Below are 25669 nucleotides of genomic sequence, written 5' to 3'. Positions count from 1 at the left end.
CCTCAGTCTCCTGAGTCCCTGGGATTATGGGTGTGCAACACTGTACCTGGTGTACGTATATAACCTTTAGGATTTGCAAGAAATTTTTTCTTTTTTTTTTTAATTTGTTCTTTTGAGTTATACATGACAGTGGAATCTATTTTGATATATTTATACAAGCATGAAATATAACTTATTCTAATTAGGATCCCAGTCTTGTGGACGTACATGATGGTAAGACTCATTGTGGTATATTCATATATGAACATAGGAATGTTATGCCTGATTAATTCCGCTGTCTTTCCTAATCATATCCAACCCCCTTCCCTTCACTCCCCTTTGTATAATCCACTGAGCATCCCTCCACCCCCCCAATTGTGGGTTAGCATCCACATATCAGAGGAAAACATTCAACCTTTGGTTTTTAGGGTTTAGATTATTTCACTTAGCATGATAGTCTCCAGATCCTTCCATTTACTAGCAAATGTCATAAAGTCATTCTTCTTTGTGGCTAATACTCCATTGTGTATATCTGCCACAATTTCTTTATCCATTTATCTCTTGGTGGTATCTAGGTTGGTTGCATAGTTTAGCTATTGTGAATTGTGCTGCTATAAACATTGATGTGGCCATGTCACTATAGTTTGCTGATTTTAACTCCTTTGGATATATACTGAGGAGTTCGATAGCTGGGTCAGATGGTGCTCCATTCTTAGTTTTCCGAGGAACATTCATACTGTTTTCCAGAGTGGTTGTGCTAGTTTGCAGCAGTTTCATCACCACAACCTCACCAGCATTTATTGTTCGTATTCTTGATTCTTGCCATTCTGACCGGAGGTGAAATCTCTGTAGTTTTAATTTGCATTTCTCTAATTGCTAGGGATGTTGAACATTTTTTCATAGATTTGTTGACCATATTTTTTCTTTTAAGAAATGTCTGTCTAGTTCCTTTGCTTATTTATTGATTGGATTTTTCTTTGTGTGTGTGTGTGTGTGTGTGTTATATTTTTTGAGTTCTTTGTATAGGATTTGCAAGAATTCTGAAATCTATTGTCAAACATATTTTTTTTTAAATTTTTATTGTTGGTTGTTCAAAACATTACATAGTTCTTGATATATCGTATTTCACACTTTGATTCAAGTGGGTTATGAACTCCCATTTTTACCCCGTATACAGATTGCAGAATCACATCAGTTACACATCCATTGATTTACATATTGCCATACTAGTGTCTGTTGTATTCTGCTGCCTTTCCTATCCTCTACTATCCCCTCTCCCCTCCCCTCCCCTCCCCTCTTCTCTCTCTACCCCCTCTACTGTCATTCATTTCTCCCCCTTGTATTATTTTTCCCTTTCCCCTCACTTCCTCTTGTATATAATTTTGTATAACCCTGAGGGTCTCCTTCCATTTCCATGCAATTTCCCTTCTCTCTCCCTTTCCCTCCCACCTCTCATCCCTTCATCTTCTTCTCATGCTCTTCGTCCCTACTCTGTTCTTAGTTACTCTCCTTATATCAAAGAAGACATTTGGCATTTGTTTTTTAGGGACTGGCTAGCTTCACTTAGCATAATCTGCTCTAATGCCATCCATTTCCCTGCAAATTCTATCATTTTGTCATTTTTTAATGCAGAGTAATACTCCATTGTGTATAAATGCCACATTTTTTTTATCCATTCGTCTATTGAAGGGCATCTAGGTTGGTTCCACAGTCTTGCTATTGTGAAATGTGCTGCTATGAACATCGATGTAGCAGTGTCCCTGTGGCATGCTCTTTTTAGGTCTTTAGGGAATAGACCGAGAAGGGGAATAGCTGGGTCAAATGGTGGTTCCATTCCCAGCTTTCCCAGGAATCTCCATACTGCTTTCCAAATCGGCCGCACCAATTTGCAGTCCCACCAGCAATGTACAAGTGTACCCTTTTCCCCACATCCTCGCCAGCACTTGTTGTTGTTTGACTTCATAATGGCTGCCAATCTTACTGAGTGAGATGGTATCTTAGGGTGGTTTTGATTTGCATTTCTCTGACTGCTAGAGATGGTGAGCATTTTTTCATGTACTTGTTGATTGATTGTATGTCCTCCTCTGAGAAGTGTCTGTTCAGGTCCTTGGCCCATTTGTTGATTGGGTTATTTGTTAACTTATTGTCTAATTTTTTGAGTTCTTGTCAAACATATTTCTTTATCCAAACAATAAAAACTCATGATGATTCACTTTCGTGTGTCCTCTGGTCCTCTTTAAGTAACAATAAAGGGTCAGATGGTTCAGAATAAATGAAAACAAACAATCTGACAAACAAAACCAGCTTAGAGGAGACACTAGGCATTTCTTTTTCTAGGATCTAAGGCAAATTCCAGGTGCTGTCATGTCTTTTATCAATTTCATTTTCTCCTCTGGTTATAGAAATTCCACTCATTCTTTGAGTCCACTTCCCATGACTTCATAGTCAGGATGAGACTAGAAGTGGGTGGGATAGAAGAGAGAGTGGTGGCCAGGGAGAAAACCTTGACCTTACCATCTTGGTGCCAAGGAGAGCGCCTGGTGATTGGGAAGGTGCTAGATAAATCCACGTTGAATGGACGAATAGTACACAGGAGGTGTAATGTGTGCTAAGAGCTAGGCTGGATGCTGAGTAGCTGAACAATTAGGCAATGAAAAAAGTCCAGTATGAGTTGTTCCCATAGAATCTTCTCCATTTTTAAAGGATGCAGAATCCTTGAGTTTTTGGCTTTTAACCCTTTTTCTTTGGAGTTCTTTGGAGGTGCTGTGGGTCCACTTTGAGTGAAGGGGAGGCTCCAAGTATGGGACCCACATCATGTATCTCTCATGACACATGAGAAAGCCTGTACAATGGCAAGTCCTTTCTTCTTTGGTGCCACATGTTTGTGACTGTGTGATTGACTGACTGATAGGTTTGAGGAAAGGCTGCCAATACCCAGGACACCCAATAGGATTCCTTTTTGCAGCAAGCACTTCCTTAAGGCCTTCAGCATTGGGATGGATTTTCATTCTTAATTTTCCAAGGAGCATATTAAATCAATGTAACAAGCCTGAATTTGTTCTTCCTCCCATATTCTGTCTCTCACTCAAATACATGTAAGAGTTTGACAAAGCAAAGGGGGCTTGGTGCAAAAGCCAAATGCTTTGTGAAACTCCTGCATAAGGCAAGAAACACAAACTGAGCTTAAGAAACCTGAAAAACTGCCATAGCAAAAGCCCAGTCTAGTTAGAAAAGGTAGGCATACCTTAACATGATCCACAGAACCACAAACCAAAAAACATTCACCTCACCTCAGAGAAGATTGAGAGGCCAAGAGATAACAATGGTCAATGTAACATGGTACCATGCATGCTCCAGTAAAATGACTGCAAGGACAGAGGCAGAATGATTTCACACAGTTCATCTTCTAACAACCCAGGAGCTCACTCCAGAGCATGTGAGTCACAAGGCCATGAAAGCTGGGCTGGGATGGAAACAACACACACCAAGATCTGCACTCACTGGCAGAAATTTCACTGGAACAGGCCAAACGCAGACATTTACCAGTGTGCACGCTCCCTCCTGGCCACTCAGACTCTAACATTTATTTCCTTGTCCTCCAAGACAAAGTAATTTAGGGGGAGTCAATGGTTACTACTTGAAAATGTGTAGCAATGGCTATTTTTTCCCTCTGAGATATTATCAGTAGTTTCTTATAAGCTTCTTCCAGCTAGGGTTGCACATTTCCATGAAAGTTCTGATTTGGTAGGCAGAAATTTAGTACAGTCATGCACTATATAACATTTTTGTCAATGGTAGACCACAAATACGATGTCTTGGTCATGTAAGATGATAACGGCACCGAAAAATTCCTATCACCCAGTGACGTTGTAGCTGCTGTGATGCTGTAGCAAAATGGACAACTCAGATGTTTGCGGTGATGCTGGTGGAAGCAACCTACTGTGCTGCCAATCACATAAAAGCACAAACATGCAATTGTGTACAGTGTATAGTGCTCGTTAATGAGAATAAATGCCTTGTTACTCGTTTGTGTATTTCACATACCATACTTATTGTTATTTTGGGATAGATTCCTTATAAAATCATCTGCCTTCTCTAAGATGGAATGCCTCGTTGCTCCAGCAGCAGCCTCACACAGCTTGTGTTTACTACATCTTCTTCTCTAGCTCTCAATTTACCCTCATGTTGCTTTGTTCACATGACTGAGGAGCAGCAGGCTGTGCATATGTGTAGTGTGTAGGAGGCTGTGTCACTGAGGTTTGTGAAGGAACACACCATGATATTTGCATAAGGAAACCACCTAATGATGCACTTTTCAGAACATGTTCCTGTTGTAAAGTAATACACTATCATTTTGAACAAGCAGAAACCACTCAGCAACAGAATTAATTAATAGAACATGGCAGAGTCCAGCATTACCAGCATTAAGTGTATTTGGTGTGACTCACGCTCCCCCTGCCCCACCGTGTGCACTGCTGCTGCCCCAGATCCTATGGGGCTAAGCTAAGGACAGAGCTCCTTACCGTGATTGGCATGGGTGTGTATTGCACCTTCGGACCTGGGGCTCAGGGCGGCTGGCTTGAGGGCAGTCACTGTCATTCACCAGAGTCGTGGTCTTATTAACTATTCGTGTGCATGACACGATGGTTCTGCGTTCCCCTGGAAACCAAACCATAGGGGTGAGAGAGGTTATGGCTGCAAACACCTGGAGAGGCCATTCATTCATATGTACAGAGGAGTGTTTGGGGGCAATTATTGATCACTGTGTCCTTTAAAATGGTGTCATATTGGTTGTGTGTGTGTGTGTGTGAGAGAGAGAGAGAGAGAGAGAGAGAGAGAGAGAGAGAGAGAGAGAGAGAGAGAGAGAGAGAGAACTGTCATCTAAGGGTTGAGGTGTATAAGACATGTGGCAGGGGCAGTGTGGGACAGGAGAGGCCAAAACAAGATCAGAAAGCAGCAACACCCCAGATCAGCGGTGTCCTTGAAAACTTCTTAATACACTGAAGCCAAAGCTTTGATTTGTGTCTTTCATTTCCATCAAAGACTGCCAATCATTTGATGTGCTGACCAGGGTAGCTGGTATGAAGGACACGCAGACTTGCATCCCCTGGCAGGCATTCCAGGGCTGATCTGTACTTGTCCACTTAGACAACTTGTACACTTGTGCATCATGTGTTCCTTGGTAGTTTTGTAAACCCATTAGCCTTCCTTGGGTATTCCCAAAGCACCCTAAACATTGTGTGGTACAACTCTGTCATGGAGACTGAATGATTGGCAGTTAGAGGGGTGGCTCTGGAGCCAGGCTGTGCAGGTTTAAGTCCTGGCTCTGTCAGGAATAGTGTCATAGTAGATATGGGATCAGAAGTTGGCTGCCATGCTTCTGTGTCTTGAGTTCCTCCAGTGGGCTGCTTCACCTAACCTCCTGATGCCTTGGGGTGCCTCAGTGCTATTAGAGTGAATTAATACAAATAAGGTCCTAGAATGGAACATGGCAGGAGGTTAACACTTCATCTGCTATATTGCTGTCATCCTTATTATTTGGGAAGAGTGACAATAAAAGATTAATAGGGAGCCAAGTACAACTCTTTGGATCACAGATTCCTTGCAGGACGTCTTTTGGGGAAATTTGTCATGAAGGAATGAAATAAATATTATGGAGTCCTGAGTTTCTCTGTGGGTTCCCACTGCCCACAACTGCAGCCTTGTGTGACTATGAAAGCTCAGAGCTCCTTTGGCCAGCTTTCAGGTTTGGCACCAGGTCTGACAACTGTAGGCAACTGGAAGTCATCAGTGTCATAAAGGAATTACCATCAAGCCAGGAGTGATGGTGACAGAACAGGTCTCCTGGCCCAGCAGGAGCTCGATCACTGTTCCATCTGGGTGGAGTTTAGTGTGCAGTGAGCCACCCAGGAGGAAAGGTCTGGTTGCAGTCAAAGGTATAGGTGTTGGCTGCTGGATTTGGAGGTTGGAAGAGCAGTGGCTGAAGTCCTGAGGGAAAAGGGGGTTCTTGGGGAGAGATGCAAAGTAGGAGGACCACAGAGCTCATGGTGGACCCCCAAGGCTATACCAATTGCCATGGGCTGCTTGAGGAGGAGGCTGAGAACAAACTGGGAAGTTACCCAAGATGCATAGAAAGGAAATCACAGTTGATGCTGGCAGTATCTTATGGGCTTAATCTAAATGCTGTGGCTTAATTTCCTACCTATGAAAAATGGATGAAGTACTTAGATGGTAAACAATCCTCTACACAATGGGTTTCTGATCAAGGGTATCTTAGCAGTCAGTAGCCATTCAGCATGGAGATAGGTGAGGCTATACCTGGGTTCTACCCTGCCATGACTGCCACCCAGAGTCCTGGTTAACTTTCTATCCTAAATCTATGCCCATCAGAACCCACCAATCCTGTGTCCCATCTCTCATGACCCTGTGGTAAACTACAGTGCACAAAGGGGCTGCTGGCTGAGAGTTCAGAAGAGCTTCCTACTGCTTCTTCTAGAGGACCCAGTAATAAACAAAATGCCTTTTGCTCAAATCAATTCTTGGAGCAGGACAGTCACTGGCTCATCCTGAAGTATCCATAATGGATGAGAGGGGCAATCATCTCTAGAGGTGAAGAAATTTAGGTGTTGAGAGGCAAGTCATTTGCTGAGGTAGGATGAGAAGCCGTGCAGTCAGCTCAGAATGTTTTACCCAACCTGTAGGGGTTCGTTCTGTAGTGGGGTTACTGAGGCAAAAAGCAAAGGGTATCTGGGAGCAGGCAGAGATGTTGTCTGGTGCCCTTCCACCAGGTGATAATAGTTGAAGGTCTATCCTGTTCATTCACAGGGTCAACCTGTCATACCTGTAATGCAGCCATGCACTGGCCTAATCTCTACTCCTAGGTCCATGCCACAGGGAAAGGAGCATTCTCCATACACTAATGTATAGGCGCTGAGAAGGCCCTGCTCAAGTGTTCTGCAGACAGTTCTTGGTGGGACTTGGGTAAGTTCCTATGGAAATGCAGGGACCTCCCCATGTTCTGAGTGCTGGCTGCAGCGGCCCCTGGGTCCACTACTTCTTCATTCAGCACAACTGCACACCCCACCAGCCCACTGCCCGGCCCTCACCTCCTCCACACTGCACGCTGCACCCTTCCCAGCCGCTGTGGGTCCAGATGAACAAAGCGTCCTGTGGCTTTGCTGGTTCACTTTGATTTTCAGCGGTGTAGTTTACAGGAATGGTGTATTCGTAATGAATTCCATAATTCTGGTCATGAAATAACAGCACCTGGGTCAATGGCAAAATAAAAGGCCATGTTGAAATGGACCAGGAGCCCACAAAGTTTCCAAGTGTGCAAACCAGGCCACCTTGAAGCTGTTTCTCTTCAAGGGGTAGAAAACAGGTTCAATCTAGGGGGTGCTCCTTTATCTCAACCTTGGATTCCTCAGGGAGTGGGGCAAATGCACATCATCATAGGGGACCTGTGTACATGAGGATTTTGGGGCTGAACAAGTCTATAGATTCTTTGTGGCACTATTCCCAGAGAGCTGGTCCATTCAGAGCAAATCCCATGTTTGCCCATGTTTCTACAATGCTGTCCTTGCACACATGAAAGATACACATACACTGCATTCACCTAGAAAGACATCTAAACACAGAGGATTACTCTATTTCTTTAAAAATGAGCACTGTGTCAGGCATGGTGGTGCCTGCCTGTAATCCCAGTGCTGGCTGAGAAAGGAGGATCCCAAGTTCAAAGCCAGCTTCAGCCATTTAGGAAGGCCCTATGCAACTTTGTGAGACCCTGTCTCAAAATAAAAAGGGCTGGGGATGTGGCTCAGTGGTTAAGTACCCCTGGGTTCAATCCCTGGTATTAAAAAAAAAAAAAAAAAAAGCATTGCTCTTTGTTCCCAAATCACTAGTCAGTGGTGTGTGTCAGCTGGAGCATTTGGGCAGAAGACAGGTTCAAAGAAGTGCAGCCCCCCATACCTGCCCCACAACAGTTTGGGGGACATCTAGGTCCAAGGAAGTGCTACCCTTCCTATTGCCATGGGAATGGTGTGATGACTGTGCCCATGGGGTGGCAGAGGTTTAGCTCTAGGGTTAAAGTTGACAGTGGGTGGAGGTGCAGGAAGGGATCCATAGTATTTTGTGGGGACCATCAAGCAGCTCCGGGACCCTTTTGCCTGAAGTCCTAGTGAGTGTGCAAAATGGAGGTATTTGGGAATGCAGGTGGCAAGTCCTTAAGGCCAGCAGGTGCATTATTGGCTTTATTTCTCTATACATAAAGTTGCAAAACATGTCCTGGAGTAGCAGATTAAAGTGGCCTGACTGCAGATGATGTATCTTTAATCTAAGCTTGGAACCAGCGAATGCTCCTGGGGCTGAGCAGCTAGCAAATTCAATTCCAGCCAGAGGCTCAGGAGAAGAAGCCAGTAGGAGCTGAAGGCAGGGAGTGCCTGGCCCACCTGCCTAAACTTGGGGTAAGCCAGGTCAAAAGTTCACTCGAGGAAAGAAGCCATCTTTCCCAAGCCTCTACTGGCTTCCAAGGCTGAGTGGGGGGTGGGGTTGGGGTGCTAAGAGCATACCCAACTGAATAAATATCCCCTCTCCAACAAACAATCTTGCAGTAATGTATTTGGAAAAATGCCTCCAGTTCAAAAAAAAAATTCAAAAAATTGTTTAAAACTAGTCTTTAAAAGAGATCTTTATTATCTCAGTGTGGGAATAAGACTGGCAAATCGAAAATCCATATGAAACCAATTTCATGTAATTTTGGAGCCACGTATAATTTGTGTTTGCATGTGTATAATTGGTTTCAAATGCAGGTCCTTGAGATTCTGTGGGTGCTCCTAATTCTACAAGAAACATGCCCATCCCAGTTTGGGGACCAGGGCTTTCTACACAGAAGCAAAGGGGTACCCTTCATTTCTAAATTTCAGAACTGGAAGTGGCAATCATTATTGCAAGAAAGAAAAGAAATGAATATTAAACAAGGGCTGGAGCTTCAGCCACACAGGAGTTGCTGTTTCTGAGTTTTGTTTCTTGGGTTCTGAACGATGCCAGGCTGTATACTTGCTTTAATGGGTGACAACCTGCTCAGTTTACAAAGCTTCTGGTAAAGAAGGGAATGCACTCATCTTGGTGCTTGCTAGAGGGAATAAACTCAGGGGCTAATGGGTGGTGTTTATATTTGGACATCCTGTCTTTTGCTTCCTTTCAACCCCTCTGAATACCTGCTTTAAACACAGAATACAAGGACTTGTTCTAATGACACTGACTAGGAAACAATCTCATCACAGAACAATGGCTATAGTGTGGGTTCTTGGGTTCCAGAAACCTACTTGCAGGAATACATTTGAAATAGATTTTGTGAGCTAAGAGTTGCACAGGCAAACGTGGAAACCCACTGGCTTGTGTCTCACTAGAAACTGTAACAAGGTTAATGCCACCATCATGGAGCAACACCTGCACTGGGTGTTGGTGTTCACAGCGGACTCCCTGGGGTGGTTTCACCTAACCTTGAATAGCTGTAGATTGTTGGGGATCACAAATCAATGGGGAAAAGAACTTCCAGTCAGAGACTCTGCTAGGCACTGAGGACAAATGTACTTTGATGACAGGTGCATAGGTGCCACAAGTCCTGTTCTTTGGAAGGAGACACGTATTCAGTAATTGTGAGCTAGCAGAAGCTAGGCATGAGACTCCTAAACCCTGAGATGAAAACAGTGGCATGAATTTCCCTGGAGATCCCTACCTCATTTAAGAAGGTACAGAGCCAATGATTAAATGGCTTACATGGTGTCTCCTGGAAACAATAGGTAAGACAAGGACACCCTGGTCCAGTACACAAGTTTCTTGAGACTCTCTGGGAAGTAAATATATCGACAGAACCCGGTTCTCCTTCTCAATTCCAAATACTCATTACAAGCCGAGAGAGGCCAGATTGAACATTGAATTTGAACGTTCATTTCCAAAAGGTAGTTTTCAACTGGAGGGCATCCTGCCATCTGTTCTTTTTTGATAGTAATGGGGATCAAACCCAGGGCCTTGATGGTGCTAGGCAAGCATTCTACTACCAAGTTACTCCCCCAGCCCCTGCATCCCACCATCTGACATAACAATTTGCATGGGCTATCTGCTTCACGATGCCGAGTTTCCCTGGTTGTTACCCATGTGGATGAGCATTTCCTGGTTGGAGACAGCTCTTTTAGGAAAAGGTAAGTGTTCTGCTGGTGAAGGCAAGGAGGAAGCTTCGAGAAGGGAATTCTGAAGCATGTGGTGGAAGGGATTAGTTAAGAAAAGACCCAGAAAGGAGAAAGGCCTGAATAGTCCATGGCCTCATAAAACCTGGGAGCTGGATGTATCTGCTTCCTTCAGGTTCTAGGAAGAAGTGGCCTGGTAGGATTTTTGGAGCCAGCATCTTAGGACAAAGGTGCAAGCCTGGCAAGTTACCATCAAATGCAGCGGTAATTTGGTTGGTCCCTTGGCAGAAATCTTCTCCCACAGGCCCCTTCTCACATAGCGGACAGTCGTGCCAGCAATCTGGAACTCTCCAGGGAGCTCTATCTTCCAGTCACTGTTGATGGATCTCTTACTGGAGTCTTTGAGAGCTAGAAAGGAAAAGGAACACTGAGGAATCAGCAGGGTGGAGGGATCCAGCCAGGCTTTAAAGGAACCTGAGTGCAGAGTGGGTCACAGGTCGCTCCCTCCTCAGGGGGAAGAAGGGAGACCTGCAGTGAGAGGCCCTGAGCTTCCTGCACAATAAGAACAAGGGCCCTGCTCACAGAGCAAGCACTCCAGGCCCAAGGGAAGGAGAGCCCTGGGGCTGATAATATTCAGATACAAAAAGGAAGGAAATCATCCATTCATCTTACTGTTACCTACTTGGAACTTTCATGTCAAAGCCAACTCAAATATTCAGGGTTGGGGGGCAGTGGAGGATGGGGACATCCACAACCCATTATATTGTGCTAAACTGATGTGTTAACAGTTTTCTGAGAAATTAATTTTATTTTAATGTGTTCAAGGCTACAACATGTGTTTTGCAGCTTCAGCCAAATTCACTCATTCATTTAAAAAATTAAAAAAATTAACATGTATTAATTATATGTGTTAATGGGGGTCTGTGTGATATTTCAATATATGCATACAACATGCATTGATCAAATCCAGCCACCCTTTATACATCTGTCCCCTTTCCCAATCTCTTGTAATTGGTTATCTACATTCAAGTAATTTTTTTAAGCTTTCACGTATGAAAGAGAACATGAGTATTTATCTTCTGTGCCTGGCTTATTTCACTTACCATAATGTCCTCCAGTTCTGCCACTTTGCTGCTAATCACAAGCAAGAAATGGGCAAAGACATGAATAGACACTTCTTTAAGAAATATAAATGGCAAAAAATATGTGAAAAATGCTCAAAATCATTAGTCTTAAGGGAAATTTAGCTTAAAAAAAACTACAATGAGAGCTCATCCTCTACCAGTCAGGATGGCAACTAGCAAAACACAAAAGCCCCAAACCAAATAACAAATGCTGGCGGAGATGTGGAGAAAAAGGAGCTCTTACACACTATTGGTGGGAATGTAAATTATTCAGCAGTGATGTTTTGAAAACTAAAGTGTTTCCTCAAAAAATAAAAGTAGACCCATCATACTGCTATTCCATTTCCTGGGTCTATATCCAAAGGAAACGAGGTCAGCATACCAAAGATACCCGCAAACTCACGTTTACTGCAGCACCCCTCTCAAAGACAGAATCCATCTAGGTGCCTCAATGGATGAATGCATAATGAAACGTGGTCCATATTCACAATGGAATAATACTCAGATACAAAAAGGAAAGAAATCATCCATTTGTTCTACTGTTACCTACCTGGGACCTTTGAAGGATAGCAGCCTAACAACTCCAACACCTCTTAAGGATTTGATACCCCCACCCTTGGCAACTCCAGCTGTTCACAGCTATGAGGGTGCACTGGGGCTGAGTGTCGTGGAGAGTCCTGGGCTTCTGGTTCCCATATTTGCTAATTTACACCTATGCTCAGTACAAGATGTGTGGGAAGAGACAGGGAATCCACATGCTGCCAAGTGATCACAGGAGCAAATCTGGTTTTCCTTTATCTTCTCATGTAGGTTTGAAATCCATATCATCATGAGGAGAGCACTCTGTGATGAAATTCTATTTGTTCATTGTTGTTATTTAGGAAAAATGCCCTGCAAATGACTAGAACCTACTCTGACATTTAGAAGGCAGCAAATGACAGGAGGTACCAGTAAGTCTTGGCCTCATTTCCTACAATGAAACTCCTAGGGCACCCTGTCCCGAGCCCACTCTCTCCGTATGTGAAGCTGAAACCCCTGAAGCTCAAAGCATCTCCAGGTCACTTTGGAACCCTACTAGGTCTACAGACAATGAACTCACATTCCACGCCATTCACTGTTGTCTGCTCACCAAGGACAGAAATCAAATGTCCATGTGTAATGACAATTTTGGATAATGAGAATTGAAACCAAAAAGGGGTCAGTTGATGCTAGATTCATCAGTCCCAGGCTGGGTTAGGACCCTGAGGTTAGGTCCTGCTTGGACTAGAGGCAGCTGAGGGATGCTGGGAGGGCACTGGCCTTGCTTCCCTTGGTTCCAGGATGTCATGGTCCTGGTGCTAGTCCTGGCACACAGAGAAGATGCAGGTGGACGGCTCTTTGGTTGTAGGAGGTGCCAAGAAGCAGGGCTATGTTCCAGCAAAGAGACTTCCCCTGCTTCTGTATCCAGGGTGGCTGTGATGGCGAGTGGCTGAGGATTATGGGACTCCAGGGAAGGCTTAGGAAAGAGAGTTCTATAACACTTGGAATCGAATCTGTTTCCCTTCAAGAAATTTGGTATACACTCACTTGAAATTTTCTGGCTACTCAAAGGAGGTGAAAATACTGGGGACACTTAAAACTTTTATCTTCCAATATGACCTCCAGCTAAACACTATTTAAGGAATACATCTTCTGGTTTAGCTCTTTAATATACTATACCTATTTAATCTTCCCAATAAATACTTCCCTCACTTCATAGATGAAGAAATGCACAGAGAGGTTAAGCAAATTGACAAAGACACACAGGCTCTAAAGTTATAGAGATCAGAACCTAACAGGCCATGCCTGACACACTTATTGCACTGGCAACTTTTAATTCTCATCTGATTTAGGTCATAGCATCAGACTAGATGTTATGATATGTCAGAATGCTGAAATGTGAGAATATTAAGACCTATACTCAAGTAGAACAAATACCAGGCCCCAATTGCTACTGGAGATTGTATTCTATTTACCCTTATAAAAAATAACTAATCTCATGGATCTCCAAAGCTTCCAGTGAGCTAATCACCTAAAACATATTTGGTTATGTGAACTCATGGTGAATCCAGGTGAAGTACAACCTCTCTGTAGATTTGGAAAGTGGTTTCCCGCATATGCATGTACATATTTCATTTGAAGGGGTGGTGCAAGCTGGCGGGAAACAGACAAAAAACAGGGGGGCAGAGCCCTCTAAGAAACATTCAGAAAGAACAAGCTGGGGACACATGTGGCACAGCAGTGGCAGGCACCTGCCAGTCCCTCACCCTATTCTGAGGGTTTCCTGGTGGGGGCTAAAGACAAATAGCTTCTGCTTTCAGGGAGCTGACAGTACAGAAGGAGGCAGAAAACAGGTCAATGGAATGTGTCCGTCCTAACAAGAAGCACGTCCAAGGTCAGCAGTGCATGGGGACAGAAGCATTGGAAGAATCACCCTTTGCCCTGAGCCTGTCGGACCAGAAGGGGGAAGAGGTACCAGAGAGTGTGGCAGGCCTGAGGAGGCCACCAAGGGTTTCCCCAAGATCGGCTCCTGCAGCAGGGGAGCTGAGGGAAGAAGCAAACACAGGGGAAAGGGATGTCTCTCCAGAAGTCTGGTCAGGAAAAGGAGGCAAGCGATGGAGGGCAGCTATACAAGGAGGGAGAGGTCACTGCTGTGAGAGGAGCAGAGGTCGCTGAACACAGGAGTCAGGTAGAGGAGCAAAATACCTCTTTGAAGCTGTGTGCTGCTCAGGACTATGCCTGGCCCACCCCGGGAACCCCAGTGCCAGAAGCTGGGGCAGCAGCTCTGCTGCTTGCCTGGACCAACTCCTTAACCCAGCTGATCCTGCATTTATCAATGGTCACCCACATTCACTGGCCAATGCTGGACTTCCTGCCTTGGCCCAGGCCTTGGGTGTAGAATCCTGGCCCTGACCTGTTCCTGTTTTAAGGCCATTTTGAGTACCTAGTATACTTATTACCCAGCATCTGTTTCTCTCCCTTCGAGGGAAACTCAAAGTTTCCCTTGGGAATATGTTGTCTCTCTAGTCACGTGAGGCTGATTCTTAACTGCACCCCAGCTCCAAATATGGGCCACCACCCAGTCCTGGTCAGCAGGACTTCTGTGCAAGGTGGATAGAAGCAGCTTTCTTTCCATAGGTTAACTATGGACTCAACGTAAGCCTGGATCTGCCACTACATGGGAAGAGGCCCCCAGAGAGGATGGGGTACCAGGATGCAGACTATTTCCTGTGACATGACTACATGTCCCTGGATCCACCAGTACCTGAAGTAAATGCTCAGCAACTGAGAAATGGTTTGGCTTTCATGCGTGTTTTGGAGGTTGGTTCTAAAATAATGCTAATCATAATGAGAGCCGAACAGGTGGAGAAAGAAAAATCACTGTAATGAATTCCTAGCAATCACTTAGTACTCCTTGAGACATAGAAGGCCTGGCACACTCTCATTATTTCATACTCTCTCCTCTGGGCCTCGGCTCCTGCCCCAGCAGTATCCTCCTGACAAGGCAGCTCTTTTCTGTTAGTTTTGTGTGCATATGTTCCCCGGTCCTTTTGGTAAAATGCTTTAAAGTGACTTATTGACTTGGAGAATTAAAACTACCCCACTTCATGCCAAAAGTCAAACATCTGCGAGGTCAAGAGTGGGAAGGGCTAGAAAAGGGCAGAGGGGGGCACACCTGGAGACAATTAGAAAACCATCTCTGGGACACCGCACAGAGGCATGAGGTTGGCGGGGGAAGCCCACTCCTGCCATGAAAGGCGTGGCTGTGGGGGAGACAGGGCAGCAGCAGCAGCCACAAGTGGAAAAGATGGAGGTGCAACCTGTGTGGACCTGTGCCTTTGAGCACAGACCAGGTCTTGCCTGCCCAAAGGGGGTGGGCAGAAGAGACAGTTTAGGAGGTGGTCTATAGGGATGGGAGAAGCCACAAGTGTCTGGGTAGAGTCTGCGAATTGAGGAGTGACATGAAGGAGCCAGCCTATGGCTAATGGGATACCCTGGGGTATTCCTTGGCCACTGATGGAGAAGAACATAGTGAAATCTGCCTCTCTGGAAAAGATAGCTCCATGAAAGCACATATTCCTACCAGATACGTAAATATCCTCACTCAGGAGTTCTGGTTATTCACTTGCCATTGGTGAACAGGAAGTTAGGAAGTTGGGAAGAGACTTCACTGTTGACTCTCACAAGCCACCTGAAGCTCTGAAGATGACACTCTGCTTTGGAGGTGCTGATTGGCAGCTGCGGAGCTGGGGAAATCGCAACTCTTACATTTTCTGAAAGAAGGAAATCTGTATACTTAAGGACTGATAACGTAGTCCACTTGGCCCCACCTCCCCAACAAAGAGCTGACAACCCTTCCCTCAAGACTGTTGCTATTGATGACATTTGCTCATTCATTTCTCACTGGAAGGAAAGCAGGCAGAGTCAAAAGTAGGAAGTTGGCAGCTCCAAGAGATATAGAGATCACTTCCAACCTTTTCAGTGGGAGTAACTTGGTCAGCAAGACATAAAATTTGCAAGTTCCTGTGGTCCGTACTGAAAAATCAGAACTTTCCACTAAAATCAAGAATTTGGTGCCTGACATTATTTCAAAAGGGTGAGAATTCAGTCTCAGAGTCTGTTGGGATGTCAAGATTACTCATAACAGTGAACAAACAGGTCCAATGTGGAGTTCAATGGTGCAATGACTTGGTGAACTCTCACCTCCTGTACCCTTGTGCAATAGCGAGGGCTGCTCTCCTTCCTTCTGTGAGCTGTGCAGAGCAGGCTTGGTTGTGCTTTCAAGGCACCTCTATTTGTGAGTCCCTTCCAAGGCCTTGTGCATAATGTGTCCTTTTTCTTTTCTTTTTGTACTAGGGATTAAATCCTCCAGCACTTGATCACTAAGCCACATCTCTAGCCAGTTTTTTTTTTTTTTTATTTTTAATTTTGAAACAGGGTCTCACTAAGTTGCTGAGCCTGGCTTTGAACTTGCCATCCTCCTGCCTCAGCCTACAGGCATGTACCACAGCATCCAGCAAGCATCCTTTTTCTTAAAGAAGACCCCCCCCACTTTAAATAAACTCGAGGTTCCACAATTTCCTGCCCCTCTCAATCCTTAGGCATCAATGGGTAGAGCCAAGTCTCCTTTGTCTGAAAGCACTTGAAATGCAATTAGTTTGCATTTGCAATCAGAATTTGGGGATCCAGAATAGACTCAACAGGGGTAATCAAGATGATTACAGATGCCTTTTTTTTTTTTTTTTTTTGAGAGAGAGAGAGAGAGAGAGAGAGAGAATTTTTTAATATTTATTTTTTAGTTTTCGGTGGACCCAACATCTTTTATTTTATTTTTATGTGGTGCTGAGGATCAAACCCAATGCCCTGCGCATGCCAGGTGAGCGTGCTACCGCTTGAACCACGTCCCCAGCCTAACAGATGTTTTTATATCGCAGGCAAGCAACAGAGTTCAGAACAAAGGCAATTCCTCTGGCCACTTGATTATATTTGCTAAGTCTGAAGTTCTGATTTGCTGGGGAGATTTCTCCTTGCTGCTTCTACCTGGGCCAGAGGTTAGATGTTTTAAACCATTGTCCAAAAAAAAAAATAAGAGTGCATGCTTTTGTGGATATTGCTCAGAAGCCTCTCAATGATTGGAAAGACTTTTATGGGGCACCATAAGGGTGGGATTCACACTTTCCCTTGAGACTATGGCTGAACAAAACCCTCTAAATGGCTGAGAATGCAAGGTCAAATGCTGAATGACAGGTCGTTTGGGGGCTCTTCTTCTTGGTGGACATTTATGCATCATTCCTGGATTTCCAGGCTCTACAGGGGAAGACAGTGAGTCATACTAGGGAGTAAGGAAGGGGCATTCCTCACGGGGTGCCCCAACAGAGCTGGCTGCTGGCAGATGTGAACACCCAACCTGCTCACATGACCTCCCTTGGCACCACACTGTGAAGAAGCTGGGGTGGTTCTCTCTTTGCTTCTCTCCCTCCTGAATTCAACTGGAAGACCTGACCCACAGCCAACCTACTTCTAATCCTGGCATCCAGTCAGCTCCAGCTCCTTTTATTTCTACTCTGAGTTCTGCCAGCTCTGTTCCTAGCTATGGATACAAACTGCAGAGGCATTTCCTGTTCCAGGTGGTTTTGAGCAGAAAGCCAGCCAGTGTGGGTTGAAGGTAGGTGGGGTAAAATTCTTCAGGAACTGCTCCCAGCAAATATGAGAGTAATTCAAAGTTATACTGGGTCGACTTCCAAAGCACCCGGCCCCAAGTGGAAACAAGGCTTGTTGGAACGAACTAAGTTTAGAAACATAACCAGCATGGACCACCTTCGGGCTTGCTCTTGTCCATGTGGCAGGCCCCAGAATATTGGGATTATGATTTTTTTTGGATAAGATAAGGGGACCAAGGCTGACTCCAAGCTCCCAAGGAGGTATAGGGCTTCTGGGGAGCTAAATTGTTCAGAGACATTTAAACCAATGTCCTTGGGATCGAGACTGGCTTCTCTGAAGTACACACGATGAAGTAGTAACTAGGTACAGGCTTATCATGTATTTTTCAAGGAAAATGCTTTTCCATCTGTCAATTTCTCGTCCTGATTGGACACCACTGAGAAATTCTGAGAGGCTTCATGGGTTGCAGTGAACTCAGAGGAAAGGAGGAATTTGGACACACTAATAAGCCTCTTGGAACTTCAGTTTGCAATTCTATAGCACATTTACTGGGATTAGGGATCAGGCTTCTAAGGCACAGCTTGGCTCAGTGATTGGGAACCACTATTATGGGTGTCACTGTTCCTATTTGCATGTGTGGTCCATAGGCTTCTGAAGTTAACAGGGACAGTTATGAGAGCTAGCCATTCTGGGCAGCATCCACCTGTTGTTACTTGGTGACCCTAAGGTAAGTTTCAGTAAAGAATTCATATTTACTCTAGGACTTAAAAGGATTCTGATCCCCTTCTGTTATTCTTATACTGTCACAGAAAACCTTTTTTTGTTTGTTTGTTTGTTTTATCCAGGCATTTGGGACTGGGGTTAGGCAGAGGAATGGTGTTGGAAAATCTCAGAAGCCAGAATCTGAGGCCATAGCTCTTATATGCAGGGACTCCTGCTGGTGCTTTACGGAAGAACCAACAGGTTGACCTCAGAATTGGGTTAGATCTTAGAATAACCAGATTATGATTTTGTGAATAAGGATAAAAGGTGACCTCAGCCTCCTGTGGAGGTCCAGTGTCCCGTACAGCAGAAATGTCATTCCAGGTAAGAATAGTACATCCCCAATGCACCAAATGGGAAGTATAACTTTTGTGGTAACATTAGGTGATGGGGCTTCTGATGCCAACATTGGTGAAGTTGATCCAGTTTCTTTAGGTGGGCAAAAAGAGAAGGGCTGGGCTCTTTGGAGGTGGACCATCACGCAGAGGAAACTGCCAAAAGCTGCACAAGCCCCATTTCAGATAGCATTCATAAGCATTGTTCTATTTGTAGAGTGACAGCTGGGACAGCTGGGGAGAAGTGTGCCAGGCTTGGCTAGGACAGTGTCCATGCAGGAGAGGTTGGGAAAGACTCCAGGGCTGACAAAGACCAGCATGCATGTCCACTTGAGAGATGGCAAGGTCCTACCCTGGCAGCAGGAAAAGCAGCTGCCATCAACCTGCCAGCCCATGGGATGGGAGCAGTGGGGGCAGGCAAGAAAGCTGCAGAGGAAGAGCAAGGCTCCTGGTACCCAGGAGAGACACCCAGGGGGGCTGGGGTGCAGCGAGTCCTCCAGCCTATTCCTAAGGCAGGCATTTGTGGAGTGTCTTAGTGCTTCAAGTATTTCCAAAGTCTTACATAACAGGATTGTGGTCTTCACTGTACACTGGCCTACTGGGGATTTGCTTTTTGTCTGCCTCATTAGACTCTGAGTTTCTCAAGTAGTGACCATTTCACAGAAAGGTGTGGATCCTTTGTTGCAGTCTACAAAGGCAGGGAAGTGGACAAAGATGCATCTGTTTTCTGTCAGTGATAAAAATGGAAATAAAAGGATCTCTTGGGTCACTGTAATTTAACCCAAAGAGTTTGAAACCACAGAAATCAAGCCTTTTTTTCTTTTGCTTTCTGTTTGAATCTCAAACAGCAACTTGCAACACAGGTTGAGAGATTATGATATAAAGGGAGCTTTGAAGAGAGGACCCTGGGTTAGAAGATCAGCTACCTCTAGTTTGAAATTGAACCCAATCCAGGAACATGGGATTGGGGCTGGCAAATGAACATGGTGGTAGTATTTCTATCCTAGTGAACCAAGTGCAGGGGCAGTCTCTGGGTGCACTCCTGCCTGTGGCCCACCTCCAAAGAGCCCAGCCCTTCTCCTTCTGCCCACCTAAAGAAACTGGATCAACTTCACCAATGTTGGCATCAGAAGCCCCATCACCTAGGTGCAGTAAAGAACACTCACTGTTCAACTCAATGCTCCAACCATCCTGGTTCTTGAGGACCAGGCTGACCTTTGCTGGGGTCAATGGTGAGGCTGGAGATTAAATTTAGGACACATTCTCCGTATGAGTAAAGGCTTCGCTTAGTGATTCTTCTTAAGTTTTTAGGCTTTAACCATGGTTCTACAGAATGTAACAAAGGCCAGCCGGGAATGGAATCCCATTCTGTGCAGAGATATAGGTACTTGTGCTGGAAGTCAATGGAGTTGGTGTTGGGGAATTTGGGGCACACAGAACTAAGTAAAAAAACATATTATTCTATGTTTCTATTCAATTTATGGTTGTTGCTCTTTTCCCAGCACAGAGGCCATCCCCAGAGCCAAGGACAGCCTGCAAGCACTTCCTACAAGTGGGGTGCTGGATGCATGCTGCTTGGGCTCCTGTTGGATAGGGATCTATTGGGGTGACTTTGGGAAACCGATGCTACCCCAGGGACTCATAGCTTCCTTTACTCTTCTGTCATCATTTTCCTTCTTGTTCAAAGCTTAGTGCTTCTGATTCCATCCCCCATGATCCATATTTGGCTGCACTTTAGCCAAATATGATCGAACTATTTTGTCCCTTTTGAGTACTCAGGTCATTACAACTAAAGGTCAGGTGTTAAGTTAGAGTTGACAGGGAATCAAATTTAGCAGGCTAACCATCAAAATCAATTCTCAGAACATAAATTGTGAATTAAATCATTTTTGTTTTACCCAGAAAACTGTGAGCAGGTTTATCTTCCACCACCCGGATCCTCCGAGCTCCAGCAGGAATGACGGCAGCTTCGATATAACCTGTGGCAACGAATGACAGACAAGTGAACCACACCTCCATCCTGGACCAAGTGCCTACACAGCATCCCCCACCCAAATCCACTCTATCACACCCATGTGGTGGATTCAGAGACTGCAGGTTGGAACCTCAGAAATCAACGCAGACAATTAATGTGCTGTGTTCTCTCTTCTACAGCCAAACCTCTTGTCCATCCAGTTTGCAGAAAGTGCCAGCTGTATGTGACATAGGTTGAACTGAAACTCCTCTCCCTTGAATTTATATGTTGAAGTCCTGAAAGTGTGACATCATTTGGAAACAGGACAATTGCAGATGTACTCAGTTAAAATGAGGTTAGGATGAGTCTTTAATCCAATATTACAAAAGATTTTTTTTTAAAAGGAGAAATTTGAACACAGCCATGCACACAAAAGACACCATGAGAACATGAAGGCAAGATCAAGTGGTGCTTCTTTAAGCCAGGAATGCAAGGTGCTAGCAAACCACCAGGAGCTAGGAGAAAGGCCTGGAATAGATTCTTCCTTGTAGGCTCAGAAGGACCCAACCTTGCCAACACTGTGATCTCACATTCCCAGCCTCTGGAATGATGAGTCAACAGCTGGTTGTTTATGACACCTGGTTTGTAGCACTTTGTTACAGCAGCCCCAGCAAATGAGTACAGCCTGGAATTTCTCATGAATTACACCTCTCTGGTGAGTAGGTGAGGAGGACTCTGATTTCAGAGTGAGGTTCCTTTACTCTCTTCTGCAGTTTGACTTTTCTCTGAATATCCCAGGGGATGACAGCAGAAGCTAAGCAACTTGGCCTATGTATGACGAAACTATTTCTTATCCTGTGAACTGTTTTCTGAAAACAGTCATTTCTGTAACTCTCACAGTATAGACATTGGCCCCCTTTCTTGATTTTTTTTCCAAGTAGAGTGGGAGCTGCCCATGCTCTGACTGCTGGGTGCCCAGAGGGGAGGTATCTTGAGGATTCAGGGAGGAAATGACTGAGGCTGCCAGGGCAGAAGTCAGCAACTGGTTAATGCCTTGTTAACTCAGCAACTGAATCAATAAATGAGCTCAACATGACACTGAGATTCTTAAATGCAGGCTAATAATCATTAAAAATTTTTTTTTCATTTGCGTTAGCAAATGAGATGAGGAGCTCAGTTTAGATCATGAATCCTATCCCTGTGGTTCCCAAATGCAATCATCAGAATCGGCAGAGGAGTTTAACCTCCACAAAAAATTAGAGATGTCTCAGCCCAGCTCCATAGATTATGGAAATATCTAACCCAAGGGGTTTATTTATTTATTAATTTTCCCATACTGAAGTGGCTTTATTTTTATTGTAAAAATAGTACACGACAATTCAAACAACATAAGGCATAAATCAAAATCTACCTATACCACATCACACTAAGAAAATCACCTCTAAGTGAATAATATTTTGGTGTTCGATCATTTTTCAGCATCTCTTGGTGTATATACACCCATTATTTTATGTAAATTGGGTATTATGTGTGCTTTTAAGACACTAGGAACAACTTTAAAATACAGTCATGTGCTATATGAACTTTTATGTAAAACTAAGCCAGTGACATGTTTATAAAATAATAATAGTAACTTTTTTTTTGTTGTACTGGGGCTTGAACTCAGGCGTGCTTTATCACTGAGCTACATCCTCAGTCCATTTTTTACTTATTTTTTGAGACAGGGTCTCACTAAGTTGCTGAGACTGGCCTCAAACTTATGATCCTTCTGCCTCAGCCTCCCCAGTCACTAGAAATGAAGGCATGTGTCACCACTCCCAGCTAATAGTATCTTTATGAAAGACACCAACCCACACATAGTCTATGCTGTGGGAAATGTGATTACAATATACCTGCTCTGAAGTCTTTGTAATATCTGGGAGAAACACAATATGATGACCTCGGTAATACACAAAAACACTGGGCTGACTTCCATATCTCAGCACTCTAGAACAAGAGAGAACTTTCTTTAACCTCACAAGTGACAGGGGTCACATTCTCACGGTGAACCATCTTTTCAATAGGAAGTGCTCCCACATGTGTTAAATGTTACTGGTGAGAATGTACATCCTCATTCTGTTTCTGATTACAGTAGGAATACTTATATTATTTTTTCATTTGACTATAAAGTGGGTTTAGTGTTATCTATATGGGAACACAGAATGTATAACATAATGTTTCACATCTAACATGCATTGTGTATAATAAAATCGTATGATGGAAGTATACATGTATTACCATAATAAGAGTTTTATTAGGAATGTAGGTTGAATTTTGTCATATGCTTTTTCTATATCCAAGTGAAAGATTATTTTATTTTCCTCTTACTCTATTAATACTACAATTCTATGTTCTAATTTTCTACTTAGCATATTTCCTAATAACAAAATAAGTCCATACTTCTAGAATAAACCTTACTAGATCCTAATGTTTTTAATATGCTGCTGAATTTTGTTATTTTAAAAACTAATATTCATATTATTCTATTTATTTTGCAACATCATTTGTAAGAATGGTTGGCAATTTTGTGTATGCTTTCTTTATTGAATTGAATTTTAGTATTGGTATTCATCATCCTGATTTAAGAACAATTATCATTTTGGTACTTGTGCTTGAACACAAGAACACTTCTCCACCGAGCCACATTCCCAGCCATTTTTAGTTTTTATTTTGAGACAGGATCTCACTAAGTTGCTTTGGGCCTCGCCAAGTTGCCCAGGCCAGTCTTAACTTGTGATCCTCCTGCCTTGGTTTCCTGAGTTGCTAAGAATACAGGCGTGCACCACTGTGCCTTGCTTATTCTTGATTTAACAAAAAGTGTTTTCTGTACTTCTTCTGAGATAGTTTATCTGCATTTGATTTTCAATTTTATGTACACATAAATCACAGTTGGTTATTAAGATTTTTCAATTGCTTATTTCAAATCAGTTTTAAACTTTTTTGAGAGAGAGAATTTTAAATATCTATTTATTTTTTTAGTTTTCGGTGGACACAACATCTTTTATTTTTTTATGTGGTGCTGAGGATGGAACCCAGTGCCCTGCGCATGCCAGGCGAGCGCGCTACCGCTTGAGCCACATCCCCAGCCCCCAGTTTTAAACTTATTTGCAGAATTGAACAAAGTAATCTCTTATGATACACTAATTTCCTATTATTTATGTCCCTATTTTTCATAATTTTACATATTTGTATTCTCCTACTTTCTCTTTTGTTCACCAGAGGATCAAACAGCAGATGAATATACTATTTAGTTCACTCCTCCATCCTCTCCCCCACTGATACGTTTTATTTTTTATTTCAATGTTTCTCTGTAAACCTTCATATTTATATTTCTATTTTGTGACTTATGAGCTGTAAATGAAATTTGTTAGTCCTTGAATATTAAAAAATGAGAAAATCAGCATAATACACTGCACTCCACTTTCACCCCATTTCAAATTTCATTACATCATTTCTATGTTGTATTAGTGGATGACATCTATCTTTGGCTTTCTAAGGCAACTTCCATAGTTGCTCTAGTCTTAGTTCTAAGGATGAATTTATGTTCATTATGTGTCCTTTTGCCAATTTCTCTGACAAATTCTTGCTTGTCCAAGTTTGTTCCCTTTGAGATAGGCTTGTGGAAATTATATTTTCTTAAATGTAATGTATTAAAAGATTATGGTTCATTGACCTTCTACTAGAGTGTCAGTTTGGCTGGTATAAATTTTGGGGTCATACTTTCTCTGAGGCTTTTGCAGAAATTGCTTCCCTGAATGTGATGTGATGAAGTCTAAGGACAATCGGATACTTCTGCATTATTAGTTACTTAAAATTTAGATGGGATGCTCCAGGGATTCTTACTTGCAAGGGTCTAATAAGCTTTAGGCTATTCACAGTTTGATATCAACTTTTCCTGGGATACAAGGCTGTATTATTAGAATAGTCACCTTTCAGTGTCTGTGAGAAATTGGTTACAGGATCCCCTTAGGGATACCAAAACCTGTGAATGCTCCACCTGTCACAGAAAATGGCATAATGTTTGCATATAACCTATCATTATCCTCCCACATACTTTAAATAATCTCTGTATGAGTTATAATATTTAAATATGATATAAATCCTCTATGGATAGTTGTTATATTGTTTAAGGGATATTGACAAAAATGTCTGCTCATGTTTAATAGAGATTTAATTTTTAAAAAATATTTTCAATCCATACCTGGTTGAATGTGCAGATACAGAAATGGTGGATAGGAAGGACCAAGTGCATACTTAATTTGTTTTCTGAGTTCTTCTTTTTCGGGGGTGGGCATCAAATTTATACATGTTTTCTTCCCTGTTTCTTCCACAGTGTTCATTATATCCCTTATACTCTGGACTCTCCGTTCTTTTCCATTTTGCTGTGCTTGCTCTTCCCAGTCAGATCCTCTGTGCTCTTCATGGTGTTCTGCGGGGTCGATTTTCTCTGCATTCACATGGACTTGGTTTCTGTGATAGATTCATGAGCTTCTTCCACTTCTTTCCTCAACTCTGTCAGGTCATATTTCATCTCCCACTGCTGCTGGATGGTATCCCTTTGTCTTCCTTGAGGTCTTGTATTTTACTTACAAGTTCTTATTTTATTGAGGTTATGGTTTAATCAGTTTTTAAAATTATGTCATACATTTGGTTACAGTTTTCATCTTTTTCTTGGTCACCTTTTGCTGGTCTATTTTAAATGTCATTTTTCCTTGTACTTTTTATCTTCCACTGATTACAGTGTATTATATAGATCCTGTGCTGGTTCTCTTTAAAATTTTATTACTAATTCTTTTTTTTTCTTTTTTGTGGTGCTGGGGATTGAACTCAAGGCTTTATGCATGTGAGGCAAGCACTCTACCAACTGAGCTACATCCCCAACTGTTTACTACCAAATTTTAAGTGAGAAAAGTTCTGACTGTACCTCTACTTGCAGTAAATAGTTTTGTGTGATCAGGAGGGACAGGACAGTGTTGGGGGATAATAGGACTTTTTCCTGCTTTATAGTAAAGTTTATTTGAACATAGTTTTGTATATATTAGTGAGTTCATTTCATTTTTAAACAACTCATTTTAAATTTACACAAAATATACATGAGCTTATTTCTCATTA

At 43.2% G+C, this 25669-nt stretch overlaps 1 protein-coding gene across 2 annotated transcripts in view; it reads right to left on the bottom strand.

Annotated features, from left to right (window-relative positions):
* Adamts17 (ADAM metallopeptidase with thrombospondin type 1 motif 17) overlaps window positions 1–25669 on the bottom strand; it is a 345945-nt gene that overhangs the window by 65755 nt on the left and 254521 nt on the right. For both annotated transcript variants that reach the window (XM_046436056.2, XM_046436066.2), the window contains 4 exons: window positions 20463–20543; window positions 10414–10571; window positions 7086–7245; window positions 4503–4638 (listed from right to left, as the gene is read on the bottom strand). In XM_046436056.2, the coding sequence (XP_046292012.1) occupies window positions 4503–4638; window positions 7086–7245; window positions 10414–10571; window positions 20463–20543 (535 nt within the window). The remainder of the gene's footprint in view (window positions 1–4502; window positions 4639–7085; window positions 7246–10413; window positions 10572–20462; window positions 20544–25669) is intronic.

Source organism: Marmota monax, unplaced genomic scaffold (assembly GCF_021218885.2).
Source record: "Marmota monax isolate L192 unplaced genomic scaffold, Marmota_monax_Labrador192_F-V1.1 WCK01_AAM20220418_F8-fsc00005, whole genome shotgun sequence".
Classification (NCBI taxonomy): Eukaryota; Metazoa; Chordata; class Mammalia; order Rodentia; family Sciuridae; genus Marmota; species Marmota monax.
This window is presented reverse-complemented; position numbering and strand designations above follow the sequence as displayed.